This window comes from Phaethon aethereus, assembly GCF_964289735.1.
Source record: "Phaethon aethereus genome assembly, chromosome: 3".
In the NCBI taxonomy this organism is placed as follows: Eukaryota; Metazoa; Chordata; class Aves; order Phaethontiformes; family Phaethontidae; genus Phaethon; species Phaethon aethereus.
Genome location: NC_138576.1, coordinates 28,908,289 through 28,927,353, shown reverse-complemented (window position 1 = coordinate 28,927,353; position 19,065 = coordinate 28,908,289). Strand labels below are relative to the sequence as shown.

The window sequence follows — 19,065 nt, the reverse complement described above, 5'->3', positions numbered from 1 at the left end:
CAAAAGAAAGGAGAAGAAATAGTAAAAAAAATTTGGTCCTCTTATTATTAAAAAAAATTCTGGTTTACTTAAGAGCTCAGTCAATAAAGGATCTCAGTTGAATATGACTGAGAAATACAGTAAAGCTAAAGCCACCAACTTACACAAAAATAACTTTCATCAACCAAGAAGTTGTGGCATTCCTGTCAGTGTCAGGATGGGTATGATGACTCCTAACCTACCATCAGCTTTGCACTCAACACTGTCCAGCGCTTATTAAAAATGTAAGCTGTAGCACTACTGTCATGACTAGATATCAAGTATCAAGACACAGACAAGAGAATAATGGTGTTTTTCTGCATGCTACAAACTTTTCTTTGCAAAGGAATTAAAGGGAGACACTGAAAAATCTTCTACCCTTCTCAAACCACTCAATTAACATGCATGAATCTCCATTCCATCATGTGTTGTACCTTCAGCATAAAAGCAGAAAACCCTTCTGTATTTATGAACTCAGGTTTAGCAGCAGACGACAGCAAATAAACGTCTTGCCTACTCTTTTCATACCTCAAAGGAAATTCATGCATCCACTACAGTCAATGGTCTTCTAAGGTAACATATCATTGACAACCTATTGCAACATATGCAGGAACTTTTCCTTTTATTTTAAAATGAATGAATGTATCACAGCTCCCACAGCAGTTTTGCTGATGTGGTAAAACGGTTCACAAGGTGCGACTGTCAGATTGCCACAATCCAAACACAATCCGGCTGCTCACAAGCTAATGACAGCTCTGTGAAGGTGATTCAGGGAAATAGCTTTTTCCTTTTGGAGCTCAACCAATACCAACAACTGTCTTACATTTTTCAACACAATTCGCTGTGGTAACTGTTTCTTGCTTATTTTTCCCTCCAGAATAATAGCCATAGGCTTGAGAAAGTCACAAAGCAAGCAATTCTTGTTTATATTTCCCTATATTCAGCTGCATTTCTGTAAAGGTACAACAGGTTATACCAGCCTATGATACAGTGCACAACTTTCCAATCTCAGCCCTCCGATACTGGTCTTGCCACACAGACTTGCAAATGCTTGCTGATGCTGCTGAGCCACACAGTGAAGTGTATATTCTGCAGTGGCTTTATCTGTTTAAAAAAAACGCTTTATAGACTCTGATAGCAACATCATCCCCTTTCACAGCAAACACAGGCCTTTATTAAAACTGAATCAAAGTTAAAACTGAATCAGATAGGCAGCTCTCCCTGTCTGGGTACCCCTCTGCTGACACTGACTGGAGAAAGGGGCCAAGGATGGCTCAAGACAATTCTGTTCCTTACAAATTTGCCAGGGAACACTGACAGCCAAAGGACTCATGTGCGATTCCATCACTCTCCTACTCAAAGTAGTTTTTTCTATAGCAACCATATGCATAACTTAAGTGGGATGCACAACGATCAGCCAGCAAGTTCAGGTTTGGGGCCTTCTCAACAGTGCCCATCACCATAACAGTAAATTAAATATTAATGTAGTAAAGGACATTCAAAGAAGGGTTAGACGAAAAAACTTCTGAAAGTAATACCAATATAAAAAACAAGGAGTATAATTTATACACGGAAAATGGCTAGATCAAAGTCATCACCTCCGAGCCAGTATACCCTGGCGAACAAAGCTATACTAGCAAAACTACCAAGGCAGAGAGCTAGAGTACCCTTCCATAGGAAAACAGTCATTCCCCTCTCCTCACTGTGCATCTTAACAATCCAAGACAACAAACTGTACAAACAAGGAAGCCCCTACAGCTAAACTGTCTTAAATTGACTGCTGGGAAGTTACAGCTTTCTTCCAACTCTTCCTCCCAAAAATATGCAAAGCTCCCAAAGCAAAAACAGCCTCCCACATTAATATATACATTAGAAGAGATCTATAAGCAATTATAGCTATCAATTTCAATAGGTTTTACACAGAAAACATTCGTAGTGGGAATGCAATGATTCAACGTGTAGCTTTATGGATAACTGTGGAGAAAAGTCATCTTTCCCCTTAAGCAAAACAAACTGCAGTAGTGAAAGTGACAGTTCTGTAATTAACTATGCCAAGAAATTTTACTAGTATGACTGCTTCTGGCTAGGAGTCACATCTCCATAATCCAGCTGAAAAATCTAGACCAGCAAATGCCTGGGGTGGCCAGAAAACTCTATAAGCACCTTTTCTGTATCAGAAGCACATAAATCAATTCCAGCTCACCACAGATTATTTTTTTCAGGAAACCATTTAATTATCCTATCTTTCTTTTTCCCTTTAATCAATCAATGCCAATTCACCATTCAGTGCTAGCACTCCAGTTTAATCTTCCTGGTAGAACAGCAGCACCATGTGACAGCATCAAGACTAGCAGTGTATTTTTCTGAACACAGTTTAGGGCTAATTGAGAAACAACCTTCTGTAATACACACTCAATTTACAAGCCCCCAAAACCACCACAAGAAGCCAGGGAAAGCAATATGGTGTCTATAGACAAATGTCAGGTCTTCTAGGAAAACTTTACTTCAAGACATCTTAAAATACTGAGAAGTATTAAAACTCATCTCAGCTCCAGTATCATTTGCATGAAAATGAGCTGGCTCAAACTTCTTTGATTATCCTATACAAAAAACATGTGATTGTTTTAGACATTAATTAGAATATAGCATTCTAGAGAACTTAAAAGCTTTCATTGATATTTTTCCTCCAAATGGATGTGTGAACCATGTGCCAATGAAGATAAATATCAAGTGACGGGAAGTGACCGGGAGGACAATCAGAGTTAAAATAGAGATATTTTGGGAAATAATGATGCTTTAGCAGGGTCACCTTTGTTTCAGACCCAGAACAAATCAGGCAAAGCAGATTTGAGTACAAACTCACAAATATGCACACAAGATAAACACCTTTTCTTTAACTACAAAGGATTCTTCAGACTGAAACAACAATTTGTCTCCTGCTGTAATAAAGAATACCAGGATGACAGAGTTTATGTTCAATAAAATTGCTTAATTAAGTCTGGTTTCAAAGCTTGCCCCAAGCAAATTGATTTTCTGTTCTATATTTCATTGAAATACCAGCACAATACAAGAAGCATCAAGCAACAGCTTGTGTTACCAGCACAAGAGTTCAATTCTTTTATTGGAAAGAACTATAGGTTTACTGGAAAGATTGTGTTTAATGTTTACTTTCTACCTTTTGTGGTATCCGAAATGCTGTTTAGCAAGGCACACATCATGTCTCCTTCAATGTGATGAGGATTTAGGATGCGAGCTGACCGCTGGGTCATCTTAAATTGAGTTTCCAATTCCAGGAAGCTTTTGTCTCCAGACAGTACAGTGAAAGGAATTTGCTTGGGCAGGTGCTCATCCAAACGACCAGCCTATATGGAAACAAATGTCAAGTGTTGAACTGAGATCATATTTTTTAATATGGGTTGTTTTTAATTGTGGGGTTTCACTAGCTTTTTGTAAGACAGGTCTTCATAGGAAAGCCTTCTACACCAACTTACCTCCGCTTTTATGGTCCGAGGCATGTTATACTGCTGTGAAAAGTATTATTTCAACAATTTGACACTACATTTATTCTATACATCACAATTGGATATGGCTACCAGAACAGTACAGATGGGATATGGAACAAATTCCTAAAAAGGAACATTTCAGAACCACCTCCACAGAAAACAAGACATCTGTGCAGAGCATTTGAAGAATCATTAAAAAAGTGTAACATAACATACAAACACTGTTGCAAAACACGCTTATATTGCATAATTAAATTCTCAAGTAGTTTTACCTAACTGATAAAGCACTATATTAAGAACACGAGTCCCCATGGCATCCCAGATTCCTGTCCTTCACCTGTACCTCTCCCAACCCAAAGCCCTAGTTATACTGAATGGAGGCACTTTGTCAGTCCAACAGGGTCTCTGACACTGGCACCCATCCAACTCCAGCTTAAAGATGGCTTTAGATTTGGGCTAGATGGACAGGACTTACAGTTTCTGTTTCAGGGGGAAAGGCAAGAATTGTGGCGTTTTTATTCTTCACTCCTTAAACAGCCCCCTTCCCCTCCACAACAGACTGATGTCCTATTTGGGCTAACTTTTTTATTCTTATGGAAAGAAAAAAAAAAGTAAGTAACTTCTCAGCAGGCTGTCTCCACTCAATTCAGTGACAGATTTATCATTCTTTTTAGTGGACATAAAAGTCAGATGAAGAGAATCTAAGAATCTCATCTGTAATTAGCACAACATCACCTGCCACTCTTCTCTGGGTACAGAAACACAACAATAAAGAAAGCGTGCACTAGCTTACATGAACACAGAGAGCAAAGTCTGCTGCTTCTCTTCTGGTACCGCAACGTGGATGAAGAAAGAAACATCCGATCCTCTTAAGATAATTGTAAATTTTGCACTGCACTGGAGGTTTCCAGTTGCTGTATCCTCCTAAACAGTGAAGAAGGGGAAAAAAAAAAACCAAAACAGGTATGCCACCATGAACTAAGAATGCAAGAAGGCAAAAGCAAAGATAAATCTGGCTTTAAAGGCAGAATTTATTTTGACCAATGCTAAAATAAAGGCTAAAATAAACATATAGCCAAACAAATAAAACGATTTGGCTAAAATAAACATATAGCCAAAATCCCGAAAGAACCCTTGTTGTGTGGTTAGAAAGCAAAAAAGGAAAAAGTAGCTAGCCTGATCCTATACAAAGCCTCTCATTCAATTTTGTATGAATTTTTCTTCTAACTCTGAAAACTTATCTTCCAGAAATCATGTACGTTTGGACACAAGGATGTATTTTTTCCAGTTTTAAGCACAGTTATGCTTAACGTGCAGAAGCAGAGGAGCTCTGGGAATGTAGTACAAGTAACAGAAATGGTTCCCATAGGGAATCCTGTACTAACATAATGCCCAAGATTATTTCCAACACACTCTATAACTGCCTGATACATCACATGTCAGAACTCTTTAAAAAAGAAGATCCAAGAACTGGGGCAACAGCTGAAACTAATATTAGAGTCCTGATGACCACTTGGATGCAGTCAAGGATAAGCAAAATGAGGCTACAACTGGGGAAAAAAAAAGTAAGTGCAGAAATTTTCTCAACAGTATCCTAAAACATGTAGATATTGGTCGAGAAAAATAGTGGGATAATAGAGACAAGCTACATAACAGGCCTGCTACAGATGAAAAGAACACCAGGCTGAAACAGGCTGCAAGGGAAAGGAAAGGAGAAGCAAGTCTCTCAAGGCAAGGGGAAAAAAAAGAGAGGAGCTTGCAGTTACTACGGCAATGTAAAAAGAAAAATAAATGCAAGGACCATTTGAGGGGAGCAAATACAAATTTCATGACATTCCCAATTGTAAGAAATAATGGGGCTGTACTGGGAGGAAAAAAACGTTGCTTTATCTGCCAGGTGATAGAGTGGCTGGATATAAGAAAGGATTTTGAATGGAAAGTGAAAGTAGTCATTGATAGCACTTCATGTGAGAACATGTGAAACTAAGGCTCAAGTGAAGAGGCTAGGAGAATTGTGTATTCTAAGCCACCCACCCCAGACTGACAAAGAAGTAAAAGCAATCATCAGTAGATCTCTCCTGGGTTTTTTGGTTTGGTGGGGGTTTTTTGTTGTTTGGTGTGGGTGTGTGTGCCCCTACTCCTTTCAGCCTAATGGCTATAAGATCAAAAAATGATCTCAAAGCTGAAAGATTTAGCGATATCTGTCCATAAGAAAGTGGTATTTGCAAGTCTTTCTCATCTGTTGTGACAGCCTTGGTCACTGCTGTTTGGGAAAGACTTGTAATCACCAACCCTGTCTTTTGGCTCCCATAAATGTACAACATAAACATTTGACCAGGACAGCTGAAAACAGTGACAGAATTGTATTTACTCTGGTGGAGCTAGACCACAAATGGGTCATGGACAACTAAATATCTGAAAACAGAAACAATACAGAGCCCTCGCAATACAATCGAGGAACTCAAAGCAAAGCTAAGACTGTATTAGCAATAGGAATAACAGAAATAATGCAAAAGTACCATATAAAAATAATAAAAGAAAATCAGAAATGTTGTTTGGGAAATGCAGAAAAAAATAATCATAAGAGACAGGGATGTTGCTGTATTTTCACAGGATAAACAAACAAGAAGAGCACGCATCAAATAACTCCAAAACCATTATTTATGAGAAGGTACCTACAACAATAAATCCAGATATGCCTGGGAGTCTTAAGTGTTCCCAGGCTCTGTAACAATATAGTTGACAGTAATAAACTGCTAAACTGTTCTCCCATATGAATATGGCCCATTTTAATCACCATTAACTCTTCGGCATGGGTTTTTCAGTTCAGTTGCTCCAGGGGCCACTCCCATGAGGCAGCCTGCATGCAGGAACCCCGTTTGGGAAGCAAGAAAAGTTGAGGGGCACTGACATGGGCTGGGCTGTGCCTGGAGGTGTGCGTGTTTGGAACATCCCTGGGCAGAGTGTCTGAACTAGCCCAGAGGTACCTTTGGTTAAGGTTAATCATATTAAGAGAGGTTCCTAACAATAGATTAGTAACACTGAGACTGTACTATGGATTATTTATCTCTCAGATAGGTCAGAGAAGACACATTTCTGACAATAATACAGTTCAGACACTCCTTTGTTCAACCAATTTTTTCTTACTGAATCAAAACAGGGCATTTTAACCTTCGAAAATAGTAACAGCACAGAAGACCCTGTCGTAACAAACAAGTTTGGGTCTATTAATGACAAAGCAGTTTTGATTAAATTAAATAGAATAACAAAATATGACTGAAAGCAAGTGTCTGAATTCAAGGGGGGGAAAAGTTTGACATAACTGTAAAAATTATCCTTTACTAAATAATTCTTTATACAACCCAGACAGAGTAGCTTTGGACTTTCAATGTCAAACAGGCCTGACATTTCTTCAACTCAGATTCCTAATAGTTTCTTATTTTTATTATTTAACCTTCAGCAATTACAAATCACAACCAAACCCCAAATCACAATAGCCTTAGAAGCCAAGGAGCGCAGAGGTGACATGAAATTTGACCAGAAATCAAGCTGGGCAAAACCTCACAAAAGATAGTAAGAACAAACAACCGGTTGTTCAGCCATATAGAAGAGATAGTGTAAATAAAAGGAGCATCCAGGCAGCAAAGATGAAATAGATATCCAGGACAATTAGGTATAATCTAAATCCCCCAAAATCAGTATTTTCTGTGGTTTCATGTGCATGCACAAGAACACTGTGACTGTACAGAGAGCCTGAAGTCTAGGTAGTGACAGTGCAGGTAATGACACAGAAGTAATGTCTGAGCAGAACACAAAACTCAGGAGCATAACCCGCTTTAACAGAGAAGACCAGAAAATTGGTCCCCAGAACTCCTAACAACCAAACATTAGAGTCACAGGTCCACGAACACATCTGACTTTGAAGAACTTACACCTCACACTAACAGACATACTTGCTCTGCCTTCATCAGCTAACTGGAATACCCGTTTCTAAGAGGCAACAGGCCTTTCCATCCAACCTCAGCAGCAAGAAAACGCTCAGCTTTCAGAATGTTCCTGATTATCTTTTAAGGAAGAGATAATCATGAACATTAAAAAAAAGTGCAGTGCAATTACTAAGTGTTAAACATGCCTGACAATTCCTACAAGTCTGTTAAGACAATGCCTATGTTTCAGGCAATAAATATTTTGAAACTATCCTTTGTCTAGACTTTACTGAAGTATTCAACGTACCACAGGCAAAATAATTATAAAGGTAGATACAGAGAAAATTAGTAGGAAAAAAGCATGAGGTGGACAAGAAATTGGTTCAAGAATAGTCAGGTAAGTTAAAGGGTTGCCATTGGTAGACTTCACAAAAAGTTTTTTTTACAAACCCATAACAATATGAGTTCCATCAATCACTTTGTACCCCTACTGGTATTTTCCAGGTGTGAGATACACCTATTGATGTACAGGATGACCAGGGACATCCTTGAGGGGCAAGCTAGAAACAGAAAAAAATTCAAGTACCAGAATGTAAAATCATGCCTTTTGGAACTAAAAAGAAAAAGAACATTATGACAAGGACTTAGAGGTTATTTTGTTTCTAACTTCCAAGTATTATGGCTGACCTTATAATTATGAAAACCTAGTATGATACAGCCTAAGTAAGTTCATCAGGGAAGCCAGAAAGACTTCTAAACCATTTAGTAATTCTGGAACAATTTTCTACAGGAACAATAAGAGCAGAGGAGGTTAAGACTGAGTTAGAAAAGTTCAAGAACATTCCTCTCACATGGTGCCTGTGATGCTGTGACTTCAGAAGCCCTAGCGGCTGCTTGTTCCTGTTCTTCATTCTCTCAGATTCAAAGAATCTCTGCTCAAGCATTTGTGTAGACTTGTTAATCTTATCTAACTATTTCCTTCAACCACTTTTTACCTTGAAAGCCCCAGATAAATGTCCCTTGGTTCAGGTTAGCTGGCAGCTGCGTGAATAAGCTTCCCCAGTTGTCCAGATCCACCAACACAATGTGAGTCATGGTACTCAGGTAGTCAAGATCAGGAAGTTCATCTTCAATGGGATAAAAAGGATGCATTTAAAGTTCATCTGACTTTCTGGTCAGCCAACATACATCAACCTAGATATGCTTTTGAAAATTAATGTATTCAACTGTTCTACAAGCTAAAACTTATAAAATGTGATCCTATTTGGTGATTGCGTTGTTTTTAAATCAACTGAAGTAGCATTTATAACACACAAATCAAGAGACAAGAAAGTAGAATCTAGCTATACAATGGTGTAGAGCTGGATAGGTTTGTGGTAGGCACAGAAAGCTGTTGTCCTGCACCAAAACATTTTAATAGTCCACTTAATACTCAACTGTGCACACCCTGCTATGGCACATCTCCATGACATTTAATCGCTTACATGCACAAACACATGTAAAATATTTAGAGACATACTTTTTGCTGTGTATCTAACATAAATGTCAACCTTTTAATCAAAAGCATTATGACACCATGAGTAATTAAACACACTTCCAATTTTTGAACACAAGGTATACCTTCAGGAATCTTGATGCCATTCTTAGAAGTGACATGACCTTCAAAAAAATATGTATTTGCATACTCAAGGAAAAAAACTAAATACATACAGAGAATATAAATTCTCAGCTGAAATTATTTTTTGGCAATCTGAAGGAAACTGAGAAGATGGTGTTATAATAGGACTGCCCACACAGAAAGCACTACCAGACTCATAAGTATTTATACATACAAAGAAGGCAAGTTTCTCTTGAATGTGTGTGTATTATAGAACACACTTACATTTCTAGGAGTTACATCTCTGTCTGGGGTCCTTGATTGTCCTCTTCCTTTTAGCACCAAATTATGCTCCCAACTAATTTGAAAATTAAATGTGTCATTCCCAGGGTTCTCACATCTGCCTACTTTTTGTTTTTTAAAGGCTTCATGTATATGGCATATAGCAATAAATTGTTAAGTCCAAGTTCTGGAAACTTCAAATACCAAGAATTCAAAGTGCATCTTTGAAAAATAACAAAAATTAAATTCTGAGCTGATTTACAGACTGGATGTCGGTAAATAGTATGCTACATTGTACTGGCATTGAAACACAGTGCATTAATGACAACAATGTTTTTCTAATGTTAAAAAAAAAATTTCTACAAACCTTCACCAAGTTCTTCAGAGTGTGCTAAGTTTTCTTTTTTTGCTTTCTTTCCCTGTATTGGACCCTGCAGAGGAGAAGACTGTGGTCTTTCCTGAGTCTTGGATGGAGATGCTTGAAATTTTAGCTTGTGAGGTTTTCTGTCAACACAAGCCCCACTTGCTGTGAACTTGAATATCGTGTTTTCCAATTCTGATGCAAGACCTGATAGATTAGGTTTCTGCAAGAAGCAGTGTTTCATGTGATAGTGCTGATGTGCGCTCTGAAGATCATCAAAGTTTTTGTTGCATGCAGCACATCTAACAACATACATCTCTTCCTTATGTTTCAGTGATGCGTGACTGCTGAGATGACTGTTCAAATCAGCAAAATTCTGTGCAGTTGCAGAGCAGAAGCAGCATCGAAACCATAAGTTTCCTTTTTGCAGCATGGCTTTCTGACAATTTACATAATCGTTCCTCTTGTTTATTCTGGAGACATAAGTTGTCCGGCAACCACAGGTTAAACGGTCTCCTTTTTCTACTGGGAGGAAGTCCTCCTCTTTTTTTATTGATACTTCCATCTGCTCAGGCACAAATGCATAGTCCATGCTATGAATCTCCTTATAATGGATTAGAAATTCTTCTTCTGTGTCAAAGAAGAGATTACCACAAAGGCCACAGAAGTATTTAGTCTGTATCTCCTGGTTATGATGCTCTTGGAAGTGTCGCTGTAGAGTTCCTACTTTCCGAAAGTGATTTCTGCATAAGCCACAGCAGTATCTGTGAAATGCATGGCTTTCTAAGGACATGCAATGTTGTTTAACACTCTCTTCAGATTCAAACATCTCCTCACAAATGCGGCATTGCCATTTTCCCAGAACAGGACCTTTTTCAGGGGAGAATTCCATAGGACTAGGAATGCAGTCTTTCCTTTCACCTGCAGAAATGCATGCTGCATGAGAAGCAGATGGCATAGGTTCATCTTCTAGAGCTTCTTGCTCATAATAATAACTATGTCCACCATGAAATTCAGTCACATGTCCCATAATATCTTCTTCTCTGAGAAGATCTACAGAGCATGCTCTGCACCAGAGAAGAAAATTAGTCAAGTGTGCTCCCCCATGGAATCGACTCATATGCAAGCGGATAATGCTTGAATTTTCAGCAAGCTTTCCACACACAGCACACTTGTGACAGATCCTATTTGCTGATAAAATGTGCTTTTCTACTGACTCTTCTGTAAAAAACTTTTGAAGGCATTCACAAAACCAGGCCTTTACTTTGCAAGCACTACCTTGGCTTTGGTTTGCTACATGATCTTCATTTTTATCTTTTAAATTGCTCTTCTGTTTTGAAGGCGTAGACCCCCTTTCACTGGTAGACTCACTGGAAATGAAATGTCTTTTAAGCAGTGGTCTTGACCGGTCCACAATATGGCACAAGTGAGACTGATTTTTGTTTTTTCCATTGATGTGACAGAACATCAAGATGGACTCTTCCATTGTAGTAAGAATTTTAATGTTATGTTGAGTGGTTTGCTTATGCTGGGTGATCTCATTCTTATCAGCAAACAGTATATCACAGTTCTCACAGTGACCTTTTGTTTTAAAAATCTCTGCAACTTCAGAGATGCTCTTCTTTGACAGAGCCACAGGCCCAGAATTACGACAACGCGTTCTATAATGGATTAAAAAAAATAAAGAGGTTATGATATAACCTGAAACATTTTTAAACTTTCAGACACACTGAAATATTACCTACAGAAATATTAGCTACAGCAATTAGTGTGTGGAAAGAGTGTCTGCTATATAACTCACCCACTAGCTTGTCAACAAAACTATGAAACGCCTATCTCTGCACTTTAAAGAGAATTAGGTGCCAATTTCTAAAACTAGCACTTAAATTGGTGCTTATGTTGTTGACCTCAGCACATTTTAGAAATCAAATACTGCCAACTTAGAAATAGTGGAACAGAGACCAAGTTCTGTTGTTCTGTTACAGAAAGTAACAAAAAGGATACACACATCGATCAGCATTCTGCAGTGGATTGTGTGGGGTAAAGTGGGTAAAAGACATGGAAAGGGGGCAGTTTTCTGATAGTTTACTCAGGAAGTCAACGTTCAGATGGTCCTAGATGCCCTGAAAGCCACCAGTGCCACTAAGAACACGTCTGCCTATCTGTTATTGATCTATGGACATGCATATTATAAAGACAGCTGTCTCTCACAAACCTGAAATGAGCCGTTAATTCCATATGTGAGCGTAGTATCTGGTAACAGGATATACACTTCACTTGGAAGGGGACCTCTTTGCACAGAGATACCAGAAGGTTCTTTGCATAGGATGGGAAAGGTAGAGGAAGGCCAGCCTTCATTTCATCTATAATATGGAATGGCAGAAAGTGCAACCACACGTTAAAGAGTTCTTTCATAGCATTTCAGCTTTCATATGACAGTTACAATTGTACTTGTTTGTCACAGGGTTCACAAGGCAAGTTACCATGTATCAGCTGAGTCACAGTAATTGTGCAATGGAGGCTTTAAGTAAAAGAGCTAATTTTTTAAACTCCTGTTAAAGATCTCATATCTGAATCTGTTTGCATCTTGTTTTTTCTTACTCAGTGACTGACTCTACTTCCCTTTGCCTCCTTCTACAAGGTTAGGTCAGATACTTCTCTTAGAAATGTTTTTATTGACCTTCTTCCCCTCCATCTATGACCACCTGTGTACTCTTACTACAAAAACTTTTGTTTAAAGCCATAGTGAGTTTAAAAAAGAAAAAAGTATGCAATTCATTTAACGAGTTCCCACATATTATGACCATCTCTCTCTCTCTCCCATCCTCAATGTTAATTCCCCTTAAATTTTTAGGTGCAGAACTTTGTTTTTCTGCATACATACTCAATGTCTAACTCCAGATATCAGCAGCATAAAAAAAACTTCTGTTGAAAAGAGAATAGGAAATGGCTTATGAACTATATATTGCTGTTAACATTATGCATCTTAGGAGGCAAATTATATTTGAATTTTCTGTTTAGTAAGATGTGATGATCAGAAGGCAGTAATTTGAGGTTATGCCTTTCAACTAACTTCACTGTTAGATCTTACAGATTGTGCCGATAATATTAATCATGAAGACCTACCAATGCAAAGGAAAAAATGGAGCACTTCCCTTTTTTGTTCTGAGCTAAGTGCTATCCATCTCTAAAGAAGAAAACACTGTTTTGTGCTTTTAATCTTTTCAAAGCAGTAGCTCACCAGTAATCCTTTTTAAAACCTATGGCCTGATTTTAAAGGCATCTACAGTCAGCATATTCAGAATTAATAACCTATTTGAGAATAAAAGTATATTAGATGTACAATACATAAGAGAGCTCAGAACTATGCAGCTGATTGTCACTTCCATGAAGACAGCAGTACTGACTCGACCTGCAGGAACGTCCCTTTTTGAAGGGACCTTTTTGTCTGTCTTTACTGTACACTTCCTGCAGACACTCTGGGGGAGGGCAGCAGTAGAAGATATAGTTATGAAGATGATAAATAACTATACCAATCCTTTTGGTCATGCAGGCTTATCCTGAAAGCTACACTATCTAAAATAGGGCAGCTTCTTGAACAAGAAGTCAACTCCATCTATATCTCATCTGCTCAGGCGTTTACCTAACATTAAAGTAGATGCTTTAATGCCTGTTGCTTATGTCAAAGCTAAAAAGTCAGTACACCTACGATGGTCATTAAGTCCGTTTTCAAGACCATGATTAGATAGATACGTTCTGTGGAATCTAGTAAGTATGGTTCAGAATGTTACCAGCTTACAACATAACCAGTATCTTAGTCTTCAGTAGCAATGTGACTGGTGCAAGGCATCAGACTGGCAGAACTGTTCTAGCTAAGCAGGCTAAATTTGCAATTATATGGAGAAGAAACTTTCACAGGTCTTTTCCATCAGGAATGCCAAGGACACTGACAAGAAAAATAACCTCCAGCAGATTTCAGACAGTACAGTAAGGGGAAGGGAACATCACAGCCAGTATGACTGGAATTGAAAAAGAAACTTATATGTTTTGGTCCGAGTTCCTATCAACATGCTAAATGTAAATTTATTTAGGACAGTAGTTGCAGAGTCACTGGAGGATAAGCAGCTTATACGAGAGACCTGACAGCATGGAGATAAAGGAAAGTCTGCTTCTCATTACAGCAACTGTGATGGAGGAATCACTTCTACACAAAAATGTTAATTTCAAAGCAACTCCTCTTACAGAACTGTATCACATTTAAGACCTTAAAAGAAAAATAAGAATTCATTGAAACAAACTTAAAAGCCTTCAGCTTTTTCACACAGCAGAAAAATGTTAAGTCACTTCATATCATAAGGCTCGATTATCAGATGGAATGAAAAGCAGTACACTTAGTAGCAACATACCACTCAATTTAGAAACCTGAAGGAAGTGGTTCTTTCCCGACATATGCTGCAAGCATTCGTCTCTTTTGGTGAAAAGGAGGAAGCAGTTTGGGCATGCAAAACACTGAATATGCTGTGGAGGGAGATCTTTTTTATGTCCATCATTTTCATTTAGCTGGAAGAAAAAATGATCTAGTTAGGAAAAATATTAAGTCAAGAAACCAGACCCAGTTCTCCTCATGTTGTTCCATCCCTCTCTCCCTTCTCTGGTAATATTTTCACTTTCAGGTTTTCAGCTACCACATCTATGTTTATCTAAAGCCTAACCCTATGCATTTCAGCTCCTGAGACCCAAGGGACTGGCCAAACTACTGCTGTCAAACTCAGCTACTCATCCTTACTACGCTGGTGTCGTGGTTGACAGTTGCCAGTTGACAGCTGGCAACTCTTCTATTCCCTTTGTGCACCACTGGGAGCAACCACCTTCCCCAGGAACTACGGGCTCCATCAATTCTTAGCTAGTCCCTTTACCCAGGCTCTCAAAAAAAGATCCTTCTGTCACTAAAGCAGCTGTTTTTCCTCATGTCAGTTCTTCCCTAATCTTGCTAACCTCCAACTTCTCAAAATGCCGCCACTCAGAGTAGCCTGACTGGCCCATGACTTTTAAAGTCAGCTCCTTGCACCCCTTTTGCCTTCTACATCAACTTCAGATCTCTGCCTTCAGGGGAAAAAAATCCTTCAATTTTGCTTCTGACATTTTTGCTTACTCCTTTCCGACGTCACTCAAACAGTCTTCATGGTTTATGGCTTATGCTTTCTTCCACAGCTTTGTTTAGGATTATCTCCCCATCCTTCCACACCAAAATAATCCCATCTTCTTGCCTGCTGCAAGAGCCACTCCCTTTCACCAAACTTGTCTGTAACTCCTGGTAACGCCCCCGGACACACCATAGGCACAGAACTTGGAAGCAATGCAAAAGATCAGGGGCAAACTATGATGCAATTTTTCAAGCTTGTCAGATATGACTACACATCAGGAGTTACTACTACTAGCTAAAAGTAGTCTGATTTGCAGAGTGTCTACTTCTGAATTTAACACAGCTTCTGGGGACTAGGTGAGTACACAACAATGTTTGCTATTAAAATACTAAACTTTGAAACTGCTATCCATTATCCAATTCAACACCAGACTGCTTAAATAAAACCATGCACCCTGAAGATAACACCCCAGTATGTCACTGAACTGAGGTCTTAGAGTAGTAAGTTGTGAATGGAAGGGAAAGAGAGCGCATTACCAAAAAAACAGAATTGAAAAGAGTGGAGGTAGGGAGGAACAACAACCAAAAAAGCAAATACTATTAGCTTATATGCAAATCAAAACTTAAATGCTACATTATCCTTTTCCCTTCTGTAGGTTCACTAGTGAGTAGCAGCAAATACATCTATCAGACAGACTGGAAACAGAGAAGAAACAGTTGCATCTGAATCACCTAAGCTTCTTTTCTCATTCTGTGGCCTCTTTCCGCCCCCCCACCTCCTTTCTGCTGCTTCTGTTTACTGTCACTTACTTCACCCTAACTTCTTGCCTTTATCCTTCATAGTTTTGGAGATGCAAAAAAAACCAGAATAGCTTTCAACAGCATCAATAAAGGGACAAGAGGTTCAAGAGAGAATTACAGTCCTCTTGGAAGAGCAACCTAATGGTCAGATATAATGGGAGTACTGGCAGGACACATCAGGTGTTTGAAATGCAGCAGAATAAGAAAAACTGTCTTGAAGACTAAAAGAAGGGAGGGGAGAAAAAGAAGGTTAAAAGGGGAAAAAAAAAAATCAGTGCATAATTCTATGTCTTGAAAACCCTCTACTACGTTCAGTTAGGCAAGTTACTTATCCTTATGATCTTGCCTTAGATAAAAGATGATCACTGTACTGCTGAGAGGTTGAAAATCTTTTGCAGCATATCACACAGGCAACAGCATTATTTGGGGGTCCATGTAATGTGACTGTTGGGTCACAAGGAGAATGGTCAAACCTGGAGAGGAAGAAATAATTAACAAAGTAGTCCCCTCTAAATAGTCAGAATGTTTTTTTTTTAATGAGAAAAATTCTGTCTTTTGAAGCTGTTGGACAAAAACTTATCAAATCAATCTAAACTGTAAAATTACTCACTTCCCCTACAATTAACCGTATCAGTTGAGGTATCCTGTACAGAGTTGATTCTCCCTGCAGCTTACCTGTTATAATAACCACTTTGGAGAGGAATCATACTGTTTTTAAGAGCAAGAGAAGTAACAAAGCCTCCAATTCCTATAGAGGGATTTATTTTTTTTTTTTTATTTTTACCTAGTTCTGGCTGGAATGGAGTTAATTTTCTTTGTAACAGCTTGCACAGTGCTGTATTTTCGATTTCTCATTTTGTATTTCAATTTCTGTGTTGATAGGACAGGGATGTTTTAGCTATTGCTGAGCAGTGCTTGCATAGAGTCAAGGCCTTCTCTGTTTTTCAGACTGCCCTGCCAGCCAGCAGGCTGGGGGTAGGCAAGAGGCTGGGAGGGGACACAGCTGGGACAGCTGACCCCAACTGACCAAAGGGATATCCCATACCATACAACACCGTGCTTAGCAGTAAAAGCCGTGTGAAGGAGGAAGGGGGGTGTTTGGAGTGATGGTGTTTGTCTTCCCAAGTAACCATGGTATGCGATAAAGCCCTGCCTGCTGATGGCAATTCCTTATTTTGCTTTGCTTGTATGCACAGCTTTGGCTTTACTAATTAAACTGTTTTCATCTCAGCCCAGAGTTTTCTCACTTTTACCCTTCCGATTTTCTTCCCCATCTCACTGGGATGAGCAAGTGAGCAGCTGTTTGGTGCTGAGCTGCTTACCAGAGTTAACCCAAAACACTCCCCTCACCTTCTCTCCTTACCATATTCTCTGTGAGACAATCACTCGTTAAAAGGCAGTATATGCTGGAATTGACCTCAGACACAGCGAGTGCTGACAAGCAATGATCTGCTATGAACAGATGTCTGGCCTACAGCTTTTGCTCCTCTTTCCCTTCATTGAGGGCAATTTTTAATCTTACTATCAAGCTGTGCACGTTAGCCTTTTACTCTTTTTCAAGTTTGGATGAAGAAATAACAGAACTGGAGAACAGAAATCTTGTTTCTCAAAAAAAAAAATTAAAAAAACGCTCAACAAGAGGAAGAAATCAATTCTGAATAAAAAACCCAAAACAAACAAAAAACCCAAACCACCAGCCAACCAGGAAGTTCATCACATCACCTATATAAAATCTGTAATATATCATCCGCTCTCCAAATACAATTTTGTCACTGTAGGCAGTTTAAATTAGACTTGATGCTAATGTCCTAAGGTCGAGCATATTCTTTCATTATCATTTCTTGCACTGAGCTCTTGCACTATGTCCTTACCTTTGAAGGTGACCTAGGAGAAGATGTCCATTATCAAACTCTCTGTTGCAATGCATCACAGGACAAGATATGGGACTGCTGTTGACTTGCGTCTGACCTGCCCTCTTATAAATGCCCCTTTTTCCACTGTTAACGGTGCCTGGTTTGAGACCTGTGTTATAAAACAAAGCACTTAAGCCTCTATAATCGAGATTATGGTTAAGAAAACAAATAAAATAACACCCAAGCCTTAAAGCTTTTAAAAATCATGTTATATTGATTCTTAAAGGTACGCTAACAATGCAGTGTAAATCTGCTCTTTGAAAGAATCTGTCTCTTCAGTCCCAGTTAGGATCATTTTTCAAACACTTTGACACCCTTCCTCCAGATCCTCCAAGCAGTACTTTAAATTGATTGAAATAACTTCCTGAAGTTATACTTACTTATGCAGACATTTTCCTGAGTAACAGTTCAATATTTTTCCTTCTAGCAATTTTGCTTATAAAAGCAGTTAACATTGCCTTAGTGGTTATTAGACTTTGTATATTAAATTTTCTAAGCAGCAAACCAGTAGAAGAGTAAGTTTTATGGAAATGAGTGTTTAAGAACTTACAAATGCCACACTCTAGCAAAGTTGTCATTGTAAGATTTGGTTATGCGTAAGAGGCACCTGCAAGCTCAATGTCAGTATTGCTCAATGCAATTATCAGATGTTCTGTAACGCAGGACTTAGAAAACATAACACTGAAACTTAAGTTTCCTATTCTTACCTGGCATTTTTAACCACTGGTCCACACATAATCTTGCAGCTTCTGTGTCACTGTGTTCCCGAATAAATTCTAGTTCTTGCAACCCATGAGCATATTGGGAATCAACTTTCTCCTGAAGGGGAAAACATATTAGGCAAGGTGACAATCAAATTTAAAAAAAAGAGAATTCAAGATTAAATATGTATACCAAAAACTTACACGTGGGTCTCAAAAACTTAAGGAAAAAAAAACCCCACATAAAAACCTAAGGGGAAAAAAAAAATCTTACAACTTGACTGACTTCTATATAACACAATAAAGATGGAATGTAACAGCAATAAAAAAAAAATTAAAATATAGTACTAATTTTTATGCCCTAAAAAAAAGCTACAGTTTAGGTCAATTAACTTACTTTTACTGCACCTACTGAAGTTTCTGAAGCATATATATAACCAAGAAGATTTTTAAGATAAGATTATAAAAAGAAACAAACAATAACAAAATTTTTAAAAAGGCAACACAAAACAGGTATTGAAACCAAAGAGTCAATTTGTTGCATTGCTGAGGCAAAATAAAAAAATAACTTAAAAATGGCAGTTTCACTTTGAAGACTAATATTAATTTGGCAGATTGCATTACCTCATGAGGAGTGAGGAGCCGCCCAGCAGCAAAATATTCATCATTAACAAAAGGATGTTTTTGCCTTCATTCTCAGACTACTTTAAAAGCTACATAGCTACCTCCGACTCCACTTTGCAGTTGAGAAACTGTATGTGGAGACATTAACAGATTCTATTTTAACAGATTAACAGATCGCCAAATTCTAAGTGGAGGA

General features: G+C 38.4%; 1 protein-coding gene across 1 annotated transcript in view; it reads right to left on the bottom strand.

The window, feature by feature from the left end:
* ZNF451 (zinc finger protein 451) overlaps positions 1-19,065 on the bottom strand; it is a gene marked incomplete at both ends in the record, with an annotated part of 41,010 nt that overhangs the window by 10,787 nt on the left and 11,158 nt on the right. Inside the window, 9 exons of the mRNA XM_081997179.1 lie at positions 3,194-3,380; positions 4,315-4,445; positions 8,443-8,574; positions 9,694-11,348; positions 11,903-12,050; positions 14,094-14,247; positions 15,978-16,104; positions 17,503-17,653; positions 18,252-18,363. Coding sequence (XP_081853305.1) covers positions 3,194-3,380; positions 4,315-4,445; positions 8,443-8,574; positions 9,694-11,348; positions 11,903-12,050; positions 14,094-14,247; positions 15,978-16,104; positions 17,503-17,653; positions 18,252-18,363 — 2,797 coding nt within the window. The remainder of the gene's footprint in view (positions 1-3,193; positions 3,381-4,314; positions 4,446-8,442; positions 8,575-9,693; positions 11,349-11,902; positions 12,051-14,093; positions 14,248-15,977; positions 16,105-17,502; positions 17,654-18,251; positions 18,364-19,065) is intronic.